This window comes from Drosophila navojoa, chromosome 2 (genome assembly GCF_054131105.1).
Source record: "Drosophila navojoa isolate 15081-1374.11 chromosome 2, UAZ_NAV_1.0, whole genome shotgun sequence".
NCBI lineage: Eukaryota > Metazoa > Arthropoda > Insecta > Diptera > Drosophilidae > Drosophila > Drosophila navojoa.
In genome coordinates this window covers 16,879,632-16,897,624 of record NC_142890.1, presented here as the reverse complement: position 1 = coordinate 16,897,624, position 17,993 = coordinate 16,879,632, and the positions used below count along the sequence as shown (strand labels likewise).

The 17,993-nt window shown below is 40.7% G+C and overlaps 2 protein-coding genes across 3 annotated transcripts in view; one reads left to right on the top strand and one right to left on the bottom strand.

Moving 5' to 3' along the window:
• Positions 1-305: 305 nt before the first annotated feature.
• sals (sarcomere length short) lies at positions 306-13,042 on the bottom strand. 2 transcript variants are annotated; one of them, XM_030387088.2, is made up of 8 exons: positions 11,378-13,042; positions 4,517-4,640; positions 4,352-4,441; positions 2,845-3,598; positions 1,450-1,557; positions 1,108-1,367; positions 837-1,053; positions 306-663 (listed from the first exon to the last, which is right to left on the bottom strand). In XM_030387088.2, exons 1-8 carry the CDS (start codon positions 12,504-12,506, stop codon positions 463-465), a joined length of 2,883 nt encoding a protein of 960 aa, XP_030242948.1. In that variant the 5' UTR covers positions 12,507-13,042; the 3' UTR covers positions 306-462. The 2 variants fall into 2 exon arrangements, with proteins under 2 accessions (XP_030242948.1, XP_030242949.1); XM_030387089.2 differs by lacking the exon at positions 1,450-1,557.
• LOC108659707 (uncharacterized) overlaps positions 429-17,993 on the top strand; it is a 31,555-nt gene continuing 13,990 nt past the window's right edge. The window contains exon 1 of the mRNA XM_018112753.3: positions 429-677. The gene's annotated coding sequence lies outside the window, so the exon portion shown is untranslated. The remainder of the gene's footprint in view (positions 678-17,993) is intronic.

The following is a 17,993-nucleotide window of genomic DNA, read 5'->3' as shown; positions in this document are numbered from 1 at the left end:
TGGCCCTTGCAATAAATGTGTAGATGGCGAGTCAGAAGTACTTTTGACGTCACATCTTCATGTTTAGGTCATGCAAATAACAGTTGATTAACATAGCGCAACCTCTCTGTGTTAATTACCCTGCTAGCAACGCGTCGGCGCCACCGGTTGCCACAACAAAAAAAGTACTCGAACGCAATAAATACTCATAAAACAAACAAAACAACGCAATATACCGGTGAGCAAATGAAACAACTAAAATACAAAATTATCCAACCAATTTGCAAAAGTGCTTGATGTGCTTGTGAATACATACATAGTGTGCCTTGAACTTACATATGTCGATAATATAATTATATTTAAATACATTGAAAAAAAGGAACACTACGCAAACAGTAAACAAACACGTTGTACATTCGATTCATTTTTACTGGGGAGCTGCAGCTGTCGTTGTTCGTCTTCTTCATATTGTGACTCATGGGCCTAGAAACCCAAATCGGCAATAACCGCATCCAGTTCATCCTGCAGATTGGTAGCCCTGGAGCGCACCTGTGAAATTTGATCCTGCAAATTATCCACGTTCGCCTGCAGCAGCACATTGCATTTCTTCATTGCCGCAAAGCGACTCTCGTGCTTCTTCACGCGCGGCTCCAAGTTGCTCTTCTTGGCGGAATTGGGAGCATCCTACAAAGAAAGAGGTAAGTCCACATATATCCCTATATTTATATATCAATCTATATATGTATGTATGTATGTGGTGCTGCTCGGCGTTGCGCGTCTCGCATATGTATGTACATGTACATATGTATGTATGTATATTGCTTTATATATTTGAAAATATTTTGCGTGGCACTTACTTCGGCTTCGGATTCACTTTCCGGTTCTGCTTCACTCTCCTCTGATTCGGATTCTTCTGACTCCTCCTCGGACTCTTCCTCTTCCTCCTGCTGTTCCTCTTCGGCTGTCTCCTCTTCTTCTTTGTCTTCGCCATCGAGCTCGTCCTCGTCCAGCTTCATCGATGCGGCCATCTTTTGCACCTCTTTCTCCAGTTTCTTGAACTTTTTGTTCTCCTCTCTGCAAAATCGAAATCTTAATGACGAAAGCATGGCATTATTTGGAAATGCTTACTTGAGTATAACATGATTCTTTTTCATGGCCTGCTTCAGTGCATCCTTCTCCTTCTTGGCCGCCTCCTCCTTGACCTTCAGTTTGGTTAGCTTGCTGCGCAGCACCTTCACCTCCTTGCCCATTCGTCGCTCGCGTCGCTCTGTCTTCTTCTCCTCCGGCTCATCGGGATCGCTCTCGCTCAGCTCCAGCTCCAGTTCGGGTGAGCTGTCGCGTCCAAAAAGTGGATCGCTGGGTCTTCTCGAGCCATCAAATGTGCCGCCCTACATTCACAATATGTATGAGAGCATTAGGAAATCACGTCGTCACTAGCTAGACCTGGCCGAATCCAACTATGGGCATTACCTTATGATTGGTCCCCTTCTCACCGTAGTAATCATCGTCCTCGTCCTCGTCGTCGTAAGCAAAGCGAAAACTAATGCGCGGTCTGTTAGTGCTTGGTGTCGTATTTGCCTTATATAAACAGCGATTGGGTTGGTTAAATCGGTTAATGGTTTTAGTAAGCGGATTCAGAGTAGAAGCCAAAAGCATTTGTCTTTGTTTGTCTTTCTAAATCGATATTCTTAATTTTACCAAAATATTGGATGTGTATGTCAAGTGCGCACAACATTATGAGAGACTGCGAAGGAGAGAAGCTGAGATAACATAGTTGGGGTTACCGATTGGCAGCTAAATATCAACTGTATATATCTGAGAGCGAATACGAAAAGGTCATGTAGGTGAGAGAAATGTATGGAAGGAAAGAATGCGATCATAAATGGGAAGGAGAGTGCGATGAGCAATAGAAGATAAGTTTTTTAGGGAAAGATTGATATGTAAATAGAATCAAGAAACGAATGATATGTATAAGTAAATTATAGTAAGTGAAGGTTAGAGAGAGAGAGGTATGTACTTAGCGAATTGGAGACTGAAAGTGCTAAGATCTGAACGGTAGATTGAATGAGCAACAAAGGAGGTATTATGCACAATAGGACGTAAGAGTAAAAACATGCGAAGTAGAGCAACTTTAATTGATGATAGACAAAGAGAGAGAGAGAGAGAGAGAGAGAGAGAGAGAGAGGTTGGTCAGAAAGGAATAGCTGTGTAGAAAATAGTGCGGGCTATGGACAAGCAAAGAAGTTGATAGAGGGGCTTAGTTGACAAGAGATGAAGAAAGCAAACAAGAGAGAGAAAACTAAAAAGGAAAAGCGGGACTCGAGCAAAAACAAATTGGTAAAAAAAAAAAAAAAAACTTCAGCAGCAAATCGCGCTAATTGGCGCTGGGAATATCAGCAACCCGCATTACGTCTCAGCGAGCTCCCTCCCCCCCCTCGAAGGTATCCAAAATGTGTGTCGTGTTGTCAGCTGATGTGTAATTATTTATCGTGTGTGCTGCTACAACTAGAACAACAACAACAACAACAGCAATAACAACTACACCTACACCTACAACTACAACTACAAGTACAATCATTCCGAAAGCGACTAATTGCGATTGCTTTGTTAGCTGGTTTTTTAGATGATTTTCTTTGGTTCTTTGCATTCAGGCTGAGCTGTCGCTCGGGAGGCGGCGGCACAGGCGGCGCTGAAAATGTGGATACATGTGTGGGTTATGACCCCAACAAGAACAACTGGCTTCTTCAGCTGACTTCAACTAGAGCAACAACAACAACTGCAGCTGACAACACACACGCGGCATGTTGTGCGACTTGTGCCACGCCCGGCCCCGCCCACCCCACCTGCCACTGGGCTGTCGCTTACCTGCAAAGCAGCTGCCAATTTGCGCTCGAGCAATTGTATCTGTCGCTTTTGTTCCTCGATTTCTGTTTTCGCCTCGACTAGCAGTTTGCCCTGGTCGTGATAGTTCTTCTCCACCTCCTTGGACACCTTGCGCGCGTCCTCGACTTCGCGTTTCAGTGAGTTGACATACGCCTGCTCGGTTGTGGGCGTGGGATCCATGGTGGCCACAATAACATTGGAGCCATACTCAAGATTCTTTTCGCGCGACTTCTCACGCTCCAGTTCCGTCTCGAGCGTACGTATTTTGGCCAAGAGCTTCTTGTTCTCACGCTCCTGCGCCTCACGGTTGCGCAGCTCCAGGGCCAGCATCTGCTTGGTGCTCTGCAAATCGTCACGCAACTTGTCGATATCGTCCAGCTCATCGGGACTCTCCTCATCGATGGACATGGTCGAGACAATGCTGGGCCTGGAGCTGCCCGCAGCGCTCGCCGACCCACTGTTCGCACTGTTCAGCGCATGGCTGCTGGGCGCCTCGCTCAGCATATTGACCTTGGACAGGGACTTGTGCAGCTGCTCCTCGATGGTCATCTGGCGTCGGAACTTGCGCAGACCCTCCAATATGGGCTTGCTGCGATCGTTTGTCTGCGTGGGCCTCAGCCGCACGCCGCCCTGAATCTGCTTGAGCAGCTTGTTGTGCGAGTTGTCCTTCTCTGTTTCATAGATGAATTTGTCGTCCACTTTGGTCATCGATTTGCATGTCAATATGGGCTGAGATCTGCAGTGAAAGGGGCTCGAGTTAGCTATTGAATGGCTAAATAATATTACTGAAAATCTTTATTATTTTTGGCATTTATTCTCTCTTTACTTTTGTTGATTTATTTATTTAAGATTATTCTCGGCTCTAACAACTTAGTTTATGATTCTTTTTATAATACTACTTTGAACAAGTTCCTATGCTAATTATTTTTGTTAGCCATACGAAAAATTCCCTGTAAATTTGATTTCTAGTACTTAAATTTTTATAGCCCATTATTTTTTTCTGTGAACTCTTTTTAAGTTCATTCATAGGATTTTTTTTGTTTTTATACGTGTGTTAAATCTTTGCTGTGCTCTTTTTATAAAGCTATTATATTATTTCTATTATTTTATTATTCCGCAAATATGAGCTATTGTCATAACTTGCATATTTTATATGTGAGTTCTATTAACAAAATTAAAAAAAAAAAAATACTTTTTCCAATCATTCTTTATATCTTCAGTATAACTTTTCAAACCTTCAGCTTTTCGCATAAATTGATGTAAATTTTTTAGAAGTTCCCTCTTCGGTTCTCTTTGCTTGCTCACATTAATTTGAATGCCAAATGGTTTCCGAAGGACAAAGTGAGCTGCTATTATTTCTTAAGCTGGCAGTTATACAGCGTTTGCACGGCGCGACTAACTAATTTGTAATCGATTGTTGGGGCCGACCATTCAGTCATTTGTAACCCATCATTGAGCACCGAGTGAGTGGCTAATGAGTGCTGCTCACCTGTCGTTGCATGCCACATGGCGCAGCTTCTTGCCGCTCTCCACCTCCTTCATCATCTCGGACCAGTCCGGCCGTCTGCGTGGTCGTGACCTGTGTGAGGATGAAATAAATGATGGTTTAGTCTCGAGTCTTGAGATGTGCCTGGATGCTGCTGTGCTTGCTTACTTGAGCTTCTCGAGCGTTTGCTTTTGCGTTTCGCTGAGCACCCGCTTCTCGCCGGGCGCCAATGGCGGCGGGGGCGGTGGTGGAGCCTTTGGCACCAACGAGGGCAGCGGCGGTGGCGCTGGAACTGTAACGGAAATATATGGAATGGATGCTTAACTGCGGGTTTTTAGCGAGCAGCAGAAATTGCAGATGAATGGTCTAGCAATTTTTTTTCAGCTTTTTTCGTTGTTTTTATTTAGCTTGTTTTTTAGCGTATAAATCGTTTAGCGCTGCGTGCACTCGCGGTTATTAAATATAATTTTAATTTAATGAGTTTGCAATTTGTGTCAGTTGTTGTTTGCACCAAGTTTGCCCCCAATCTGCCCGCCCTCTCTCCGCTGCTTTGTAGCTGCCGGCCATACATATCAATTGAGTTTGGTTTAATGTGGGATGGACTAGCTTTACGTTCCAATTGCGTCTTGCGTCGAAAGTTTCACTGCATTGGCAGAGATTGAAAAGTTACTGCCGTGGCGCAGGCTCAACCGCCCCGCCCTCTACCCGCTTAAGTCGACCTACCCCAGTACCCAATTTGTTTTATTGCCTTAACACCTCCTGCGCCACCAGCGTCGCCCTTCCAAAACACCAGCCACACTCTGTGGCGCTGCAGCAGACGAAAACTTTGATTGCATTCGGCGCTACTCTTCATTTACAGGGTATTCGCATTGTGTTGCCAACGATGTGGCGAAGAGGGGGGTATCTATGTAAATATTTAATCTGTTAAAGTCTCTTGACTTGAGCTAAGCTTTGCTGAGCATTGACCTGACCTGAGGTTGAATTTGCTTGACTATAAGCAGTATCAATATGGATTATCTCTTTTATTGCATTATGTAATGCATAGTGAATTTGTTATTCGTCGAGCTGGGCTGCCGTATTCCTTGTTTTTTCCTTGACAGCCTTCGTCTTTTGTGCGTTGCGCTTGGCTCGCCTTTGGTTTTGGTTTTTGGTTTTTGGTTTTCAGTTTTAGTTTTAGTTTAGTTGGTTTTCAAGTCTGTGATGCGCACTCGCCGCCTGTTAACTGGGCCAATTAGCTTGTAATGTTTGCTGCTGCCAGCTGTTTCGTCTCTAATAAATTTCCAGTTAAATTGCTGGCCTAACAAGTTGCCAAGTTCCACAAATCTCACCCACTGCCTGCCACCCACCGACTTTTCCAAGCAACTTTCTTTCCTTTGTAATTAGCAATTGAAGGAGTTTCTTTTTATAAATGTATGTGTGTGTGTGTGTGTGTGTGTGTGTGTGTGTGTGTGTATCTATACCCGTATCGTCTGTGCGCACTTTGTGTACAATACTTTGCATTCTTTGCAGTTACTTTTTTTTCAGTCACGCCCCCGTCCAGGTTGCTGGCCTGCCTTTCGTTGTTGTTGTTCTTGTGCGACGTTCATTGTTTTTTGTTTGTTTCTTAAAAAAGTGCAAAAGTCAAACAACTGTCGTAAGACAATGGCCGTGCGCGAAGTGATGAAAAGCTGACAAATCTGTTAATTAGCTTTGTTTGAGTGAACCCGAAGCGAGTCTCTCTCCCACAGCCCCACCGAACTCGGCTCAGCCAGCCAACAAATCTGCCCCAATCCGCACTTTGGCAAGCAGCTTTGCCCCCACTCCTAAGCCTTCAGAATATGCCTCCCTACCTCCCTGCCTTTCCGCCCGACTCTTGCCTTAACTTGCTCCCATTCGCTCGAGTCGCGCCTGGCTGAATCTGCACTTAATCTTTAAGTGGTTGGCTGCCTCTTTGTGGTGCATTAGATGCTGGTCCCAGTCCTTTTTCCCCCCCCTCCATATATACGTATATATATGTATTGTATGTATATGTATACATACTCTGCACCTGGTGCTTGAAAACTAATCCTGAAGTCGTGTTACTTTGGCTCAATGAAATCAGCGCCAAACTTGATTATTGTCTGGCAGCTACCCGGCTGCATGTTAATGTCCCTTGCCGCTCCACCCACGTACCATGTGCCATGTCCGGAGTCCGACGTCCTTGCGGCCCTTTCTCTTTTTTGTGCGCCATTTGTAGTCACTGATTAAAATACGTGGTCAACTTTTTGGGCAGCCAATTGAGCGCTCGTTTAGTAAGTTTCGCTTAATTCGTTTTAGTAATTTATGGCAAAGCTCTGGCACAAGCGTCCAACCTAAATCAGTGCACACTCACACACACACACAGACACGAACAGGGACACCCTCTCGCTGGCGGTAGCCAAAGACCAAGAGTAAGAAAGAAAAAAAACTTACTCAAGCTGAAGCTTGTGGCGTACCCATAGCCAGATAAAACTCTTCATTCATTCATTCATGTCGACAAAATTATTTCTTATTTAAATAAAATGCTGAGCAGCGTCTCCAAGTTGATGCTACCCACTTAATATACCGCAAGAGCCCGCACTTACAACGACGCCAAAATGAATAGCGGGGTATGTAAACATAAATTTTGTGTAGCTCGCCCTAAAACATCAGACCAGACCCACTGTCGCAGCTCCTGGATACTCTCTCTCTCACTTTCTCTCTCTCTCTCTCTCTCTCTCTCTCTCTGTCTGTCTCTTTCTGTCACAACCCACATTTTGTTATCATCAACCGAGAGAATATTCTATGCATGCACACAAATGTTGCCGTTGTCATTGAATCACGCTGTGCCTGCGGTTGGGGGTGCGGGCCGGGTCTCGGGCTGGAGCTGGAGCTGGGGCTGGGTGGGGCTGGGGGGCATTAGCATGGACTCCAGTTTGATGACTGACTTTGTACGCCATTGTCTGAGCTTTGTGGCATGATGAAGCGCCGCTTGGAGAGTCAGCCATATTTTACAGTACCTCTCCAAGCCACCGACCCGCATGCTGACAAGCCCCTAATCCCAGGCGGGTTGCCAGCGCCCTGATTAACGTTTTTCATCTTGTTAATAACTATATATTGCCTGTTCATTTGTGACCAACTAACAAACACTGAGCAGCATGGTTAATATTTTCAAATATCTCACGGCTCGCTACAAATTTCGATTAACTTTAAGAAAGGCGCGTTCGATAGATTACTGGATTTCAGGCATTCCATATTCCTCAGATGGTCTAATGGAGAAAGGGGAGCAGGAAGCATTCCTATGATATTTAATATAGTTCTCATGTGTAGTGAATATAAACATTTGTCGGCTCTCTATATGATTTTTCTCTTAGTAATTCGTAGAGGACATTAGCATCTCTATTCTCATGCTTGGCTGAACATCCGTGTGTATTAAACGATTACGAATAGCGCCCAAAGCAAAATGCGCAATAATTACGCTCTTTAGAGAGCAAGCGACGGAGAGTGCGCATAATGCACACATATGGCCATAATATATGGCTAATGAATGAGAAACATTACTAACATTGAATGTGGTCTAACAATTATTTACTAAATTATTAACATCTATGCGTGCAAGGTGCATTAAAGGGACTTTATTATAATCATTATTGGCTGAGGTAAGACCAGCCCATGTGAAACATTAATATTAAATATTGTTTAATGGTTATACAATAAATTATTAAAGACCTCAACTTGATTCTTGCTCTTCCAATCATTTATTCTGAATGTGCCTATATATTTCATTTGTTTTCTCTTGATAAACACTCAATTAATATCGAATTCGTCTCGGTTCTAGCTCTAGTCATTGTTCTTAAACACATTTCATGAAGCCAATCAAGCAGTCTTAACAGGTAATTTAAACTAATGTGCTGCAATTATTTGTTTATTGGGCCATATTACTGTCGCTTAGTGTAATTATTGACAAAAGTGAATGCGTTAGTCAAAATTTCAAAATGGCCTCATCATCTTTTATGTGCCTGACAGACCCAAGCTTGTGCCCGATGGCCGCACCTATTGAAAGTTCACGTTTCTAATGCTAGCCAAATAAATAAAAAAAAAAAGAAGCAAAATGAACGAAGCAAATAAGAAATGAAAGAAATGAATATAGCACACAGCCGTTACATGTTTTTAAACACAATCACACACACACCCGGACATCTGCGTATATGTAAATGTATAGAGCAGGCTCATTTAAATAAAAGAAAATATACATATATATATGTATGTGTATATATTTCTTTTTTGGCCACTCGCTTGTCCTTTGAAGACATTTGCGAAGGCTTTTTAGCCGCCCAATTTTTTATATATATTTTTTTTATTTTGTTCGTTTTCTCGTCTGTTTCATTTTTTTTTTCTTAGTGCGTATATTTGAATATAAATGGCGCATTTAGTTCGACTATATCAAGCACATGCCCATATATCTTGGCCAGCTTTTGTCCTTAAGAGCAGGAACTGCTACAGTTCTCTCTCTGCACTTCGACTGCGCTGCTATTGATAGTTGTCGGCTTTAAGGGGCAGTTCGGCGAAACGAAACAAAACACAAAAACCATCTAGAAAGTGCCTTTTCCACTCATCTATCCTCATCTGGTTTTAAACATTCCACTTTATGTTGTAGTTTTGACACAATGAGCAATAATCATGAATTTTACTTAGACCATAAAAAGAGAGATGAAAACACCCAGAAAGTCGGCCCAAGACGTCGTCCGAGCACATTAAATAAATGTTTTTCTTTGCTGTCTGCATTGTTGCCTTATTTTTTTTATTTTATTTTTTTTGCTTAGCTTTTTTATACGCAATATCCATGGCAAATAAGTATGAAATTGGGTATACTGATTCTCCCTTAGTTCTTAGTATTTTCTCAGACTAATAAGCTAAGGTTAGGAGTTGGATACTTAACAAGTATAGGACTTTAATATAAATCTATAAAATTATTTTTAAAGTCACCAAATGTTATTCTTGAAATATAAATCACATATTCTCTTCTATACATATACGACCAGATAAACACACTTCTAATAGATGGGTATCTGCTAGTCGTAAGCCTCACACAGAAATACTTTTACTTCTTTTTTGTGCTGGCATTTTTTTTTTTATGCGACAGCTTTAAAGGACAAACGTTGGGCACAGCGGTTACCATTTCGTTGAGTGACCTGCCCATGTCTTGCCTTTTCTCCGTTCTTCTGCAACCCGCCCCGCCATGCCCACCATGCCACCCACCCAAGCTAACAGCTTCGAGCTTCGCTCCTGCCGTCCCAGTTGCCTTTTGTTTGCCTGACAAAGATTAGGACGCATTTGCGGTCACGTTATTGCCCACTGATTAGGACATGGTAGCTGTCGGGCTGTTAGCCGAACCCTCGCCGCACACCTTTGCCCATAGATAGATACCCTTTGCGGTTAGCTGGCACTTAATGTGCTTTACACTTCATATTCCGTTGGCCCTCCAGGGAGGGATTTCGTTTTTCAATTTGCCAACTTATGCAACTCACTGTGATAATTCTCAAATTGAGTATTAATATTATTGCACGCCTGCAGCCAGAAAATGCATTTCGAATATTACAAGCTTTTCAATTATTTGGAAAATTCCTATTTCATCCTTGTCCTTTTCTATTTTAATAATTTGTATTTTTGCCTCTTTCGATCGGTGGGTGGGTAAACAGTTTTACGCCTCTTTCGACCCGATGCACAGCACTCACTAAAAATTTAATAAATAAAATATGTTATTTATATTGCTTTTCAGCCCACTCTCTCTCTCACTCTCTCTCTCTTTGTGTGTGTGTGTGTGCCAGTGTCTGTCGCCCTGTTTGTCTGTCTTTGTCGTCGTTTTTGTTTGGGCACACATATTTTGATGAAATGTTTCCATTTCGTACATACATACATATATTCATACGTCTACTACGCGATGCTCATAGATATATTTATATATTTACACAAACGGCGCTTGGTGCGTTTTTCGGTTGGACCCAAGTGGACCCATGTGCACATTTACATACATACACAAATGCATGTGTGAGTAACAGGTATGCGCACCCACAGAGGATGTAGCTAGCCTAGAGATGGTCTCATGACTGCAAATATTTTGTCATGCATAATAAAACTGCAAAACAGAATTGCATTTGTTTCGCATACCAAAACATTTCTTCTTACATACTCGAAATATTCTATGTGATATGTTGAAGTCGGGAATGTCCTTCGGTATGAATGGCAAACATGCAGCCTGGATAGTGTGAATAAAAGCCATGTAACACATATTAGATAAGTGTATCAAAGCGAATAAAAGTTTTTAAATTGTTCTGTCAATTTTCTTTCTATTGACGATGGGAAGTAAAGCTCCTTTCGATTACCTTAATAGTCTATTGTCAATATGAAGCTATGAGCTTACATTATTAATGACTGTATCTATATGTGTACACTAATATTTTTACGCTCACGCACCCATCCCTAATTTGCTAGACACTCATAAGGCATACCTGCCACAGTACAAACATACATACATGTATATACAAAAAAATATCACTCATACGCTACGTTTGCCGTGTCCGCCTGTCTCTTATATTTTATTCATTTCGCAGTGACGTCTGTCGGCCTTGTCTTTACGCCAACATATTAGTGCCCCCTTTCTATAGATAAGACCAGAGCGAGAGAGGGAGAGATAGCGTGCGGGGGCGAGAGAGATAGGTATAGGGAGAGAATGAGACATCCGGAGGCTGGCAATATAAAGGCCAATGCGACAAGTGCACACGGCCAATTTCATTGATATATTTATATATATGTATATATCATTATATTATATATTCTCTGTCGTATATTATATCTATTTAGTATTTGAGAAATGCCCACTGCGCGATTATTTTGTTTTGGATTTTTAGGCAATTAGCGAAGCGTCATAATTATATTTACAGCATTTTTGTTTTTGTTTATTTTGGCGATCCATTAGAGTTGTTAATCGGGTGTTTAGTATCCGGAGTAGTGCGGTTCGATCTGTTGCGCTGGCTCGTAACGATCGTAACTTACCATTTTTGATGCTCGGTTCGCGCTTTATTGAGGGCGCTTTCCTCAGGGTTTTGGTCTTGAATTCGGGCTTGGGTTCTTCTTTGGGTTCTTTGAGTATTTCATCAACTTTGGGTACCTTTTTGAGAACTGGTCGGATCTTTAGCAGATTGTCGGTGCTCTTGCTGGGCAGTGGCTTCTCCTCGCGTTTCACGTGCCTCAATTTCGGCTTCTCCAGCTTGAAACGCAAACGTCTCTCACGCTCCTCCTCCGTTTCGCCGTCGACAGCCTCGTCGTCATCCTCGGGCGCCACCTTCTTCATCGATTTGTCACGCTTGACTACAACGCTGCGCAATTTGGGTTTCTCTAAGGTGAAACGTTGTGTTAACTCACTTTCCTCCGGCTTCTTGTTGATCGGCGTCGGGCGCAGCTGTGCGGCCTTCTTCACGTGCTCCGGCACCTTGGCATCTAGCGTGGTGTCGTCATCGTCGTCGTCGTCGTCATCATCGTCGTCTTCCTCTTCCTCGTCTTCGCTTGCCTCCTCCTCGGTCTCTTCTTCAGTTTCAGTTTCCTCTTCAGTTTCCTCCTCCTCCTCCTCTTCTTCGCTTTCTTCCTCCTCAGAGGAGCTTTCGGGCGGCGGCGTTGGCTCCTTCTTCTTGGCCAAGGGCTTTTTTGTGACCAGATTCGATTTCTTGACCGGCTCGGGCGCTGCTTTCTTCGCCGGCTCGGCAACGGTTTTTTTCGCTGGCTCCGCTTGCTTTTTGGCCGCTGCTGTCGTTGCTGCTGTGGTCTTCTTGGCGGGCTCTACGGCTGCCTTCTTGGCCGGCTCAGGTGTCTTTTTCGCTGGCTCAGCTGTCTTCTTGGCTGCTGCTGCTGCTGCTGTTGCTGTGGTTGTGGATGTTGGCGTTGCCTTTGCTTTGCTGTTGGCTGTTGCTGTTGCTGACGCTGGAGCTGTTTTCTCGCCATTTTCCTTGGCGGATGCAGCTGCAGCTGCCTTTTGGGCCCAAGGCGTTGTCGCCGGCTTTGTGGCTGCTGCCGCATCCTCTTTGACCCATGGTGGGCGAAATGTGGTGCGGCCAGTGCTGCTGCCAGCACCGGCGCCAGCTGCGCTGCCAGCGCTTGTTGTTGTGCTGCGGGGTGTCACGAAGGGCATTGCGGGGGCAGCAACTGTTTTCCGTTCTGTTAATTCTCCAGAGATTGTTGTTGTTCGTCTATTTGCACACACTTTTTAAATAATTTTCAGTGAATTTGCTGTTGTTGTTGTTGAAAACACAAAACTTTGCACATTAGCACCAGCACAGAGCGAGGGGTGCTCAGGGCGTGGTTGGCACTAGACTTGGCTCACTCTACACTTGTCCAAAAGTTGTTTCTTTTTTCTTTTAAATTGCCGTGTATATATATTTTTTTTTGTATTTTATTTTATATCTATGTATATTTCTTCTGATTTTCGTTCGTGTGTTGTTGTTGCTGTTGCTGTGCTATTTATTTAAATTTTCTACGCTGGGGACGATGAGCAACAGCTGTTTAAAATATTTTCAATTCTCAATTCCGTGTATATTTGGGTATGTTTCATTTCGTGAATTTATTTATAAATGCATGCGCTCATTAGCTGGGCAGCGCATTTGTTGCCTTTGCTGCTGCTGTTGCTGCCGTTGTTGCTGTTGTTGTTTTCTGCTTCTGTTAGCGTATCTGTTTTGGCCAAAATCGAAAAAGAAAAACTATGCAAAATGTAGGCCTTTGTGTCATATAGACACAAACGCCGTCTAAACTGTTCAAATTAGCCAAATTCCTCTCCACTCCAGCTCTAACAAGTTTTGTCTGTTGCTCAGTTGTATTCCATCTAACAAAGGCTGCAATAACAACAACAACAACAACAACAACAACAACAGCAGCAACAGCAATGGCAACAAATGACAGCGAACAATTTGCTATGCCAATGTGCCTCTCCGATATGTAAAAGGCGAAAATATTTAATTTTAGGTTCTTTGTGCTAGCGAGAGCAAAAAGCGTCGGGAGAATATAAAAACAAAAAAAAACAAAACAAAAAAACAAAAAAAAAAATCAAAGAAAAAAATCCGTGCTGACTCTGACGCTTGCGTCTTTTGCCTCGTTTCACAAAGTATACAATGAAACGAAAACGCACGCACACACATATACACGCTCACATACACACACACGTACACACACATAAAAGAGAATCCAAAATAAAAAGCAACACAGAGCAGAGAATGAAATGTGAATTTGTTTCATTCCATTGCCAGTTTCCATGGTTATCCATTCGTTTTTTTTTTTCTATATTTTTTTTCATCTCCATTCCTCCAATTCGTGCAACGGCCTTTTGCAAATTTTTTGTTTCGTTCTTTTTTTTTGAAATTAAAACAACAAATTTTCAGTTTTGCCTTCGCTTTTGGAGGCGTTAATTAAACATGACATGCAAATAGAAAATTTTTACTTATAAATATGCCGTCATTAGAGAGGCGGAATAATATAGACGACGCGACATAAAAGCCTCTAAATCCTAATGGCCAGCAATTTGCGAGAAACTTATTGCAATTAAGAAAACTCGGATCTTGAGAGGAACCTAACGATATTGAAAAGCTCTGCTTTAAGTAACACTCGGTTGATATTTTTATTCAATATTGCATTCAAAATCCAATTCAAAAGGAAAATCGTATATATTGATTTATTTTTAACAAGTTTGTTTTGGAGAGAAAAATTGGTTGAATTTTGGATATAATTAGAAAGTATGTGTCATATAAAGGAAATGTTATTTTTAAATTATTTTTATATTTTTTTTTTCAGCGGCAAACTGTTTTTAATTTAAATACATATATGTGTATATATATTTTTATTTCATAGTTTTTTTTTTTTTTTTTAATATATTTCTTGTTAGTTTGCCTGTCTAGTTTTATCGGAGGCATTGGCTATGCAAATCTGTTTGTGGCATGCTGCGCATTTCGCTAGATTTATTTATAAATATCATTCGCTTTGATTTGATTTTGTTTCTTAATGATTTTTCAATATTTTATTTGACTATTTGATTCGGCTAGTGCAGCTGCAACGTGCAGTTACGGCTGTTTATAGACAGATTTTTCCCATATAATACACGGAACGCCTACGCATACACATACACACACACACACACACGCGCACGGGCATGCAGACGGACACACACACAGCGGCACAGTGGGGCAAATAAACACAGAATACGACGAGACACGGTTTAGCTACAATTGTGTTTGCTCGGCACGCAGCGCCTATGACGGCGTTTCAAAAACTAAATTCATGTATTTTTAACAGCACGCTAAATGCTAGAAAATTTCGAAAAGCACAACAACAACTACAACAACAACAGCAACATGAAGAAAATATAATTTCGCTCTCAGCGCAAGTTCTCCGCTCGCTCTCGTGAAAATATTTAGAAAAAATGAAATTGAAAATTATTTTGGCCGAAAAATATAAATATTTTTAGCCATTTGCTCGAACGGCCGAGAGACGCGCAGCCGTTTTGACCTTATGGCAGGTGCAGCATAGTTCAATGGAACTGGAATTATGAATCTGTATGCATATAGTATATATATATATATATATATATATATATATATATTCGTAGCAGCTCAAGTGTCTTGCTTGAGTAGCCGGCGTCTGCATATATGACGTGCAGAGGCGAAACGCTTATCATTTAATTTGAGCACATTAAATGGGTCTCAATTACGCAAGTTTCTTGCTACGCAAACTATTTAGATGGGTGGGTATACACATGTTGTTGTTGTTGTCTTTTTTTTTTTTGTTATTAGTTGAGGGCGTAAGGCGTCTTACCCTGTGATAAAAACCAATCTTCTAGAAAATCCAAACCCATTATTGCTTCTGCTCTTTTGTATTCCTGTTAAATATGTTTGCTTTTCTTGAACTCTTGAGGTTCTTTTTTGCAATATTTACATTGTCGCAATCGCCCAGTTGTTTCACTCCTCTATTCTCGCTGTTCTATCTGTTGAATGCGTCTGACATTTGCGTTCGACTGGGATTAAGCGATTTGCTATCGTTTAGTGCGTGATAAATTTTATTTTTAGTATCCAAATGATTGCATATCGATTAGTTGAGTTGCATTCGCGCTGTGTGAACCAGTGCGAGAAGTTCAGTTAATGCAAAAACTCAGAATATATTAGGGTAAAGTGTGAGAAATGTTGTTTTAGAAGTTTTAGTAATCAAAAGTTGAATGATGCTAATAAAGTTCCTCCAACTTCGAACATAAACTACGAAACATATTTGCAACTATAAAAATAATATATAAATAAAAGGAATAAAATTATTGCTGAAATAGTTGACCCCAAGTAATATAGAAATTATTAGTACCGAAAAGAGATAGTTAAACTTGACACGATGTTGCGTGCTATAAAAAGCAGCCAAGACATAATTATCTACCATAAAACTGTGCTGAGAACCTACTGAAAGACTTGGGGGAAATACCAGAAAAAAGTAATTAAACTTGAAATAAAGTGAATTAATGCAAGAATAGCAGTAAAAACCGAAGGCGACAAAGAGTTGACAAGTAAGAATTGAACGGGTGGGAGGCAGCAGATAGGTTTCCCAGATAAGCAGTGGGAATAGTTTAAAAAGATGGGGTACATTAAGAATTGACGCGAAGAAAAGAAAAGAAAAGAAAAGAAAAGAAAAAGCGAGACAATTGAAGTATGAAAAAAGAAAACCAAAAAGAACAAAAAAAGAAAGTAGGCCAAGGAATTCAAGTGCAAGCCATAAACCGATTGAAAGGAAGAAATAAAGACCAAATTTCCGTTGAAAAGAGAAGGAAAAGAAATGACAAAATGCGGTAAATGTAAAAAAATGTGATAAGCTGCGGCAGTCGGAGTTATGCAGCATGAAAAGGTGCAAAAGCAAAAAATAAAAATGGGGAGACCACGACTTTAAAAACTAAGGGACGAATGGAAGCCCAAAGGGAATGCACAGCGAATGCCATGGGGGAAACTCAGACACCTTCAGAGAGCGCTGGCTCTGAAATTGAGCTCACATAATTTCAATTAACTTCAACGGGCTGGCACTCGCTTCTCGGTGTCACATTACTGAAATATCTAAAATAGATGCAAATTCAAATTGACGTTCGACCTGCGACTCGCTTTCTATGGCGTACTTATAAATAATTAATTAATTAATTTCTATTTTAAATTTGTGGAAAGTGTGAAAGGGTCACCATGCAGGGGTGTAGGATAATTTTTAACGAGAAATTATTTCAATTTGTTAGAAAAACAATTTAAACTTAGAGAAGCGACAGCATAAAAATCAACAATACTTGAATGTGTGCTGTGCGAGCTGCTTTGAAACAATAAACTTTGGGTAATTTCATGTTTTTCAACACTGTCATTTGCATGCATTTAAATTTCACCAGGCGCGTATACGTAATGAAAACACGAGTAAATCGACTGCCAGAGGGAAGAAACATAAAATATAAGATAGTTTCAAATTGTTCAACTGGCGCACGTGAAACAATTTACGTACTTTTTGTTTGTTCTGCCTTCTGTTTTAGATTTCCCAGTTGAGCATGATGATACATAAATATATGCATGTGTATGTATGTGCGGTATATAGCCATAAATACAAAATGTGCGCATAGTTTTGGGGCTAAATGCAGCACGAAAATTGGCGCTGCATACTTTTGCGCTTGGGCCAGAAAATCATTTACTACCTCTATACCTCTAACTATACCCTGGAACTGCATAATATTTATGATATTTGGTGAATGTAATAAAAAACCTTTTAATCTAAATTTAATTTAATTAGAATATTTGTGGATATACCTACGCTTATATATATATATGTATTGAACGCCGTAAAACGTTTTTTGTGTTTGCATATATATATATTTTCATAGGTGATAAAAGATGGAATAATATTTATTTGCTCTAATTATGGTGGGCATAAAAAGTTAGCCAGCATTTTTTTGAACAGCAAAAAATTTAATTTCAGTTAAATATTATATGCATTCTCTTTTTTGCATACCCTTTAATATATATATATATATATATTTTTTTTTTTTTTGAGTAGCCGAAAAATTATTGTTTATATTTTTTGGAATTATACCACTAAAGTGCATACAGAAAGTTCAGGCTAAAATTTTGTTAAAAAATTATAAAAATAAAAATATAAATTGATCAAATGCGGAGTATTCTTTAGTCTTGCTGTTCTGTTTCTGCCGAAATAACATTTTGTTTTTTGCTCGTTTGGTTGTGTTTTGCGCATATTTAAGTTTCGCTTCATGTAAATCATAGCAACAAATCAATGAAATTAAAAGTCACTCTGGCAGCGAGTTTCATTATTTTGTTTACTTTTTGTTTCTGTTTATTTATTTAATTTTATTTTTGTGTTTTTTTGACTTTTAATTTTGTGGTTTCTGTTTTTATTCTGATGCGCTGACAAGTTGAAAACTTGCCAGGACGTTCGTAAATCATTTTGATGAGTGCAGAGTTTGAAATGTAAAAATCAAAATAAAACACAATTTTAATGAAATCACAGCAAATCGAAATAAAAGGTCGCACTAATTGAAAGTAGTCGCTGAACGCAATCAAATTGCAATTGCGAATCGCGAATCGATTCAGTAAATTTTTAATTAAATGAGGCGTCGGTCGCT

Bases quoted from the DNA above. Each gene is read 5' to 3' on its own strand.
- sals (XM_030387088.2), bottom strand. From the start codon at position 12,506: ATGCCCTTCGTGACACCCCGCAGCACAACAACAAGCGCTGGCAGCGCA. The intron at 4,641-11,377 runs GTAAGTTACGAT...TTTCCGTTACAG, and splicing joins CGAACCGAGCATCAAAAATG to TTCCAGCGCCACCGCCGCTG. The intron at 3,599-4,351 runs GTGAGCAGCACT...CTTTCACTGCAG, and splicing joins CATGTGGCATGCAACGACAG to ATCTCAGCCCATATTGACAT.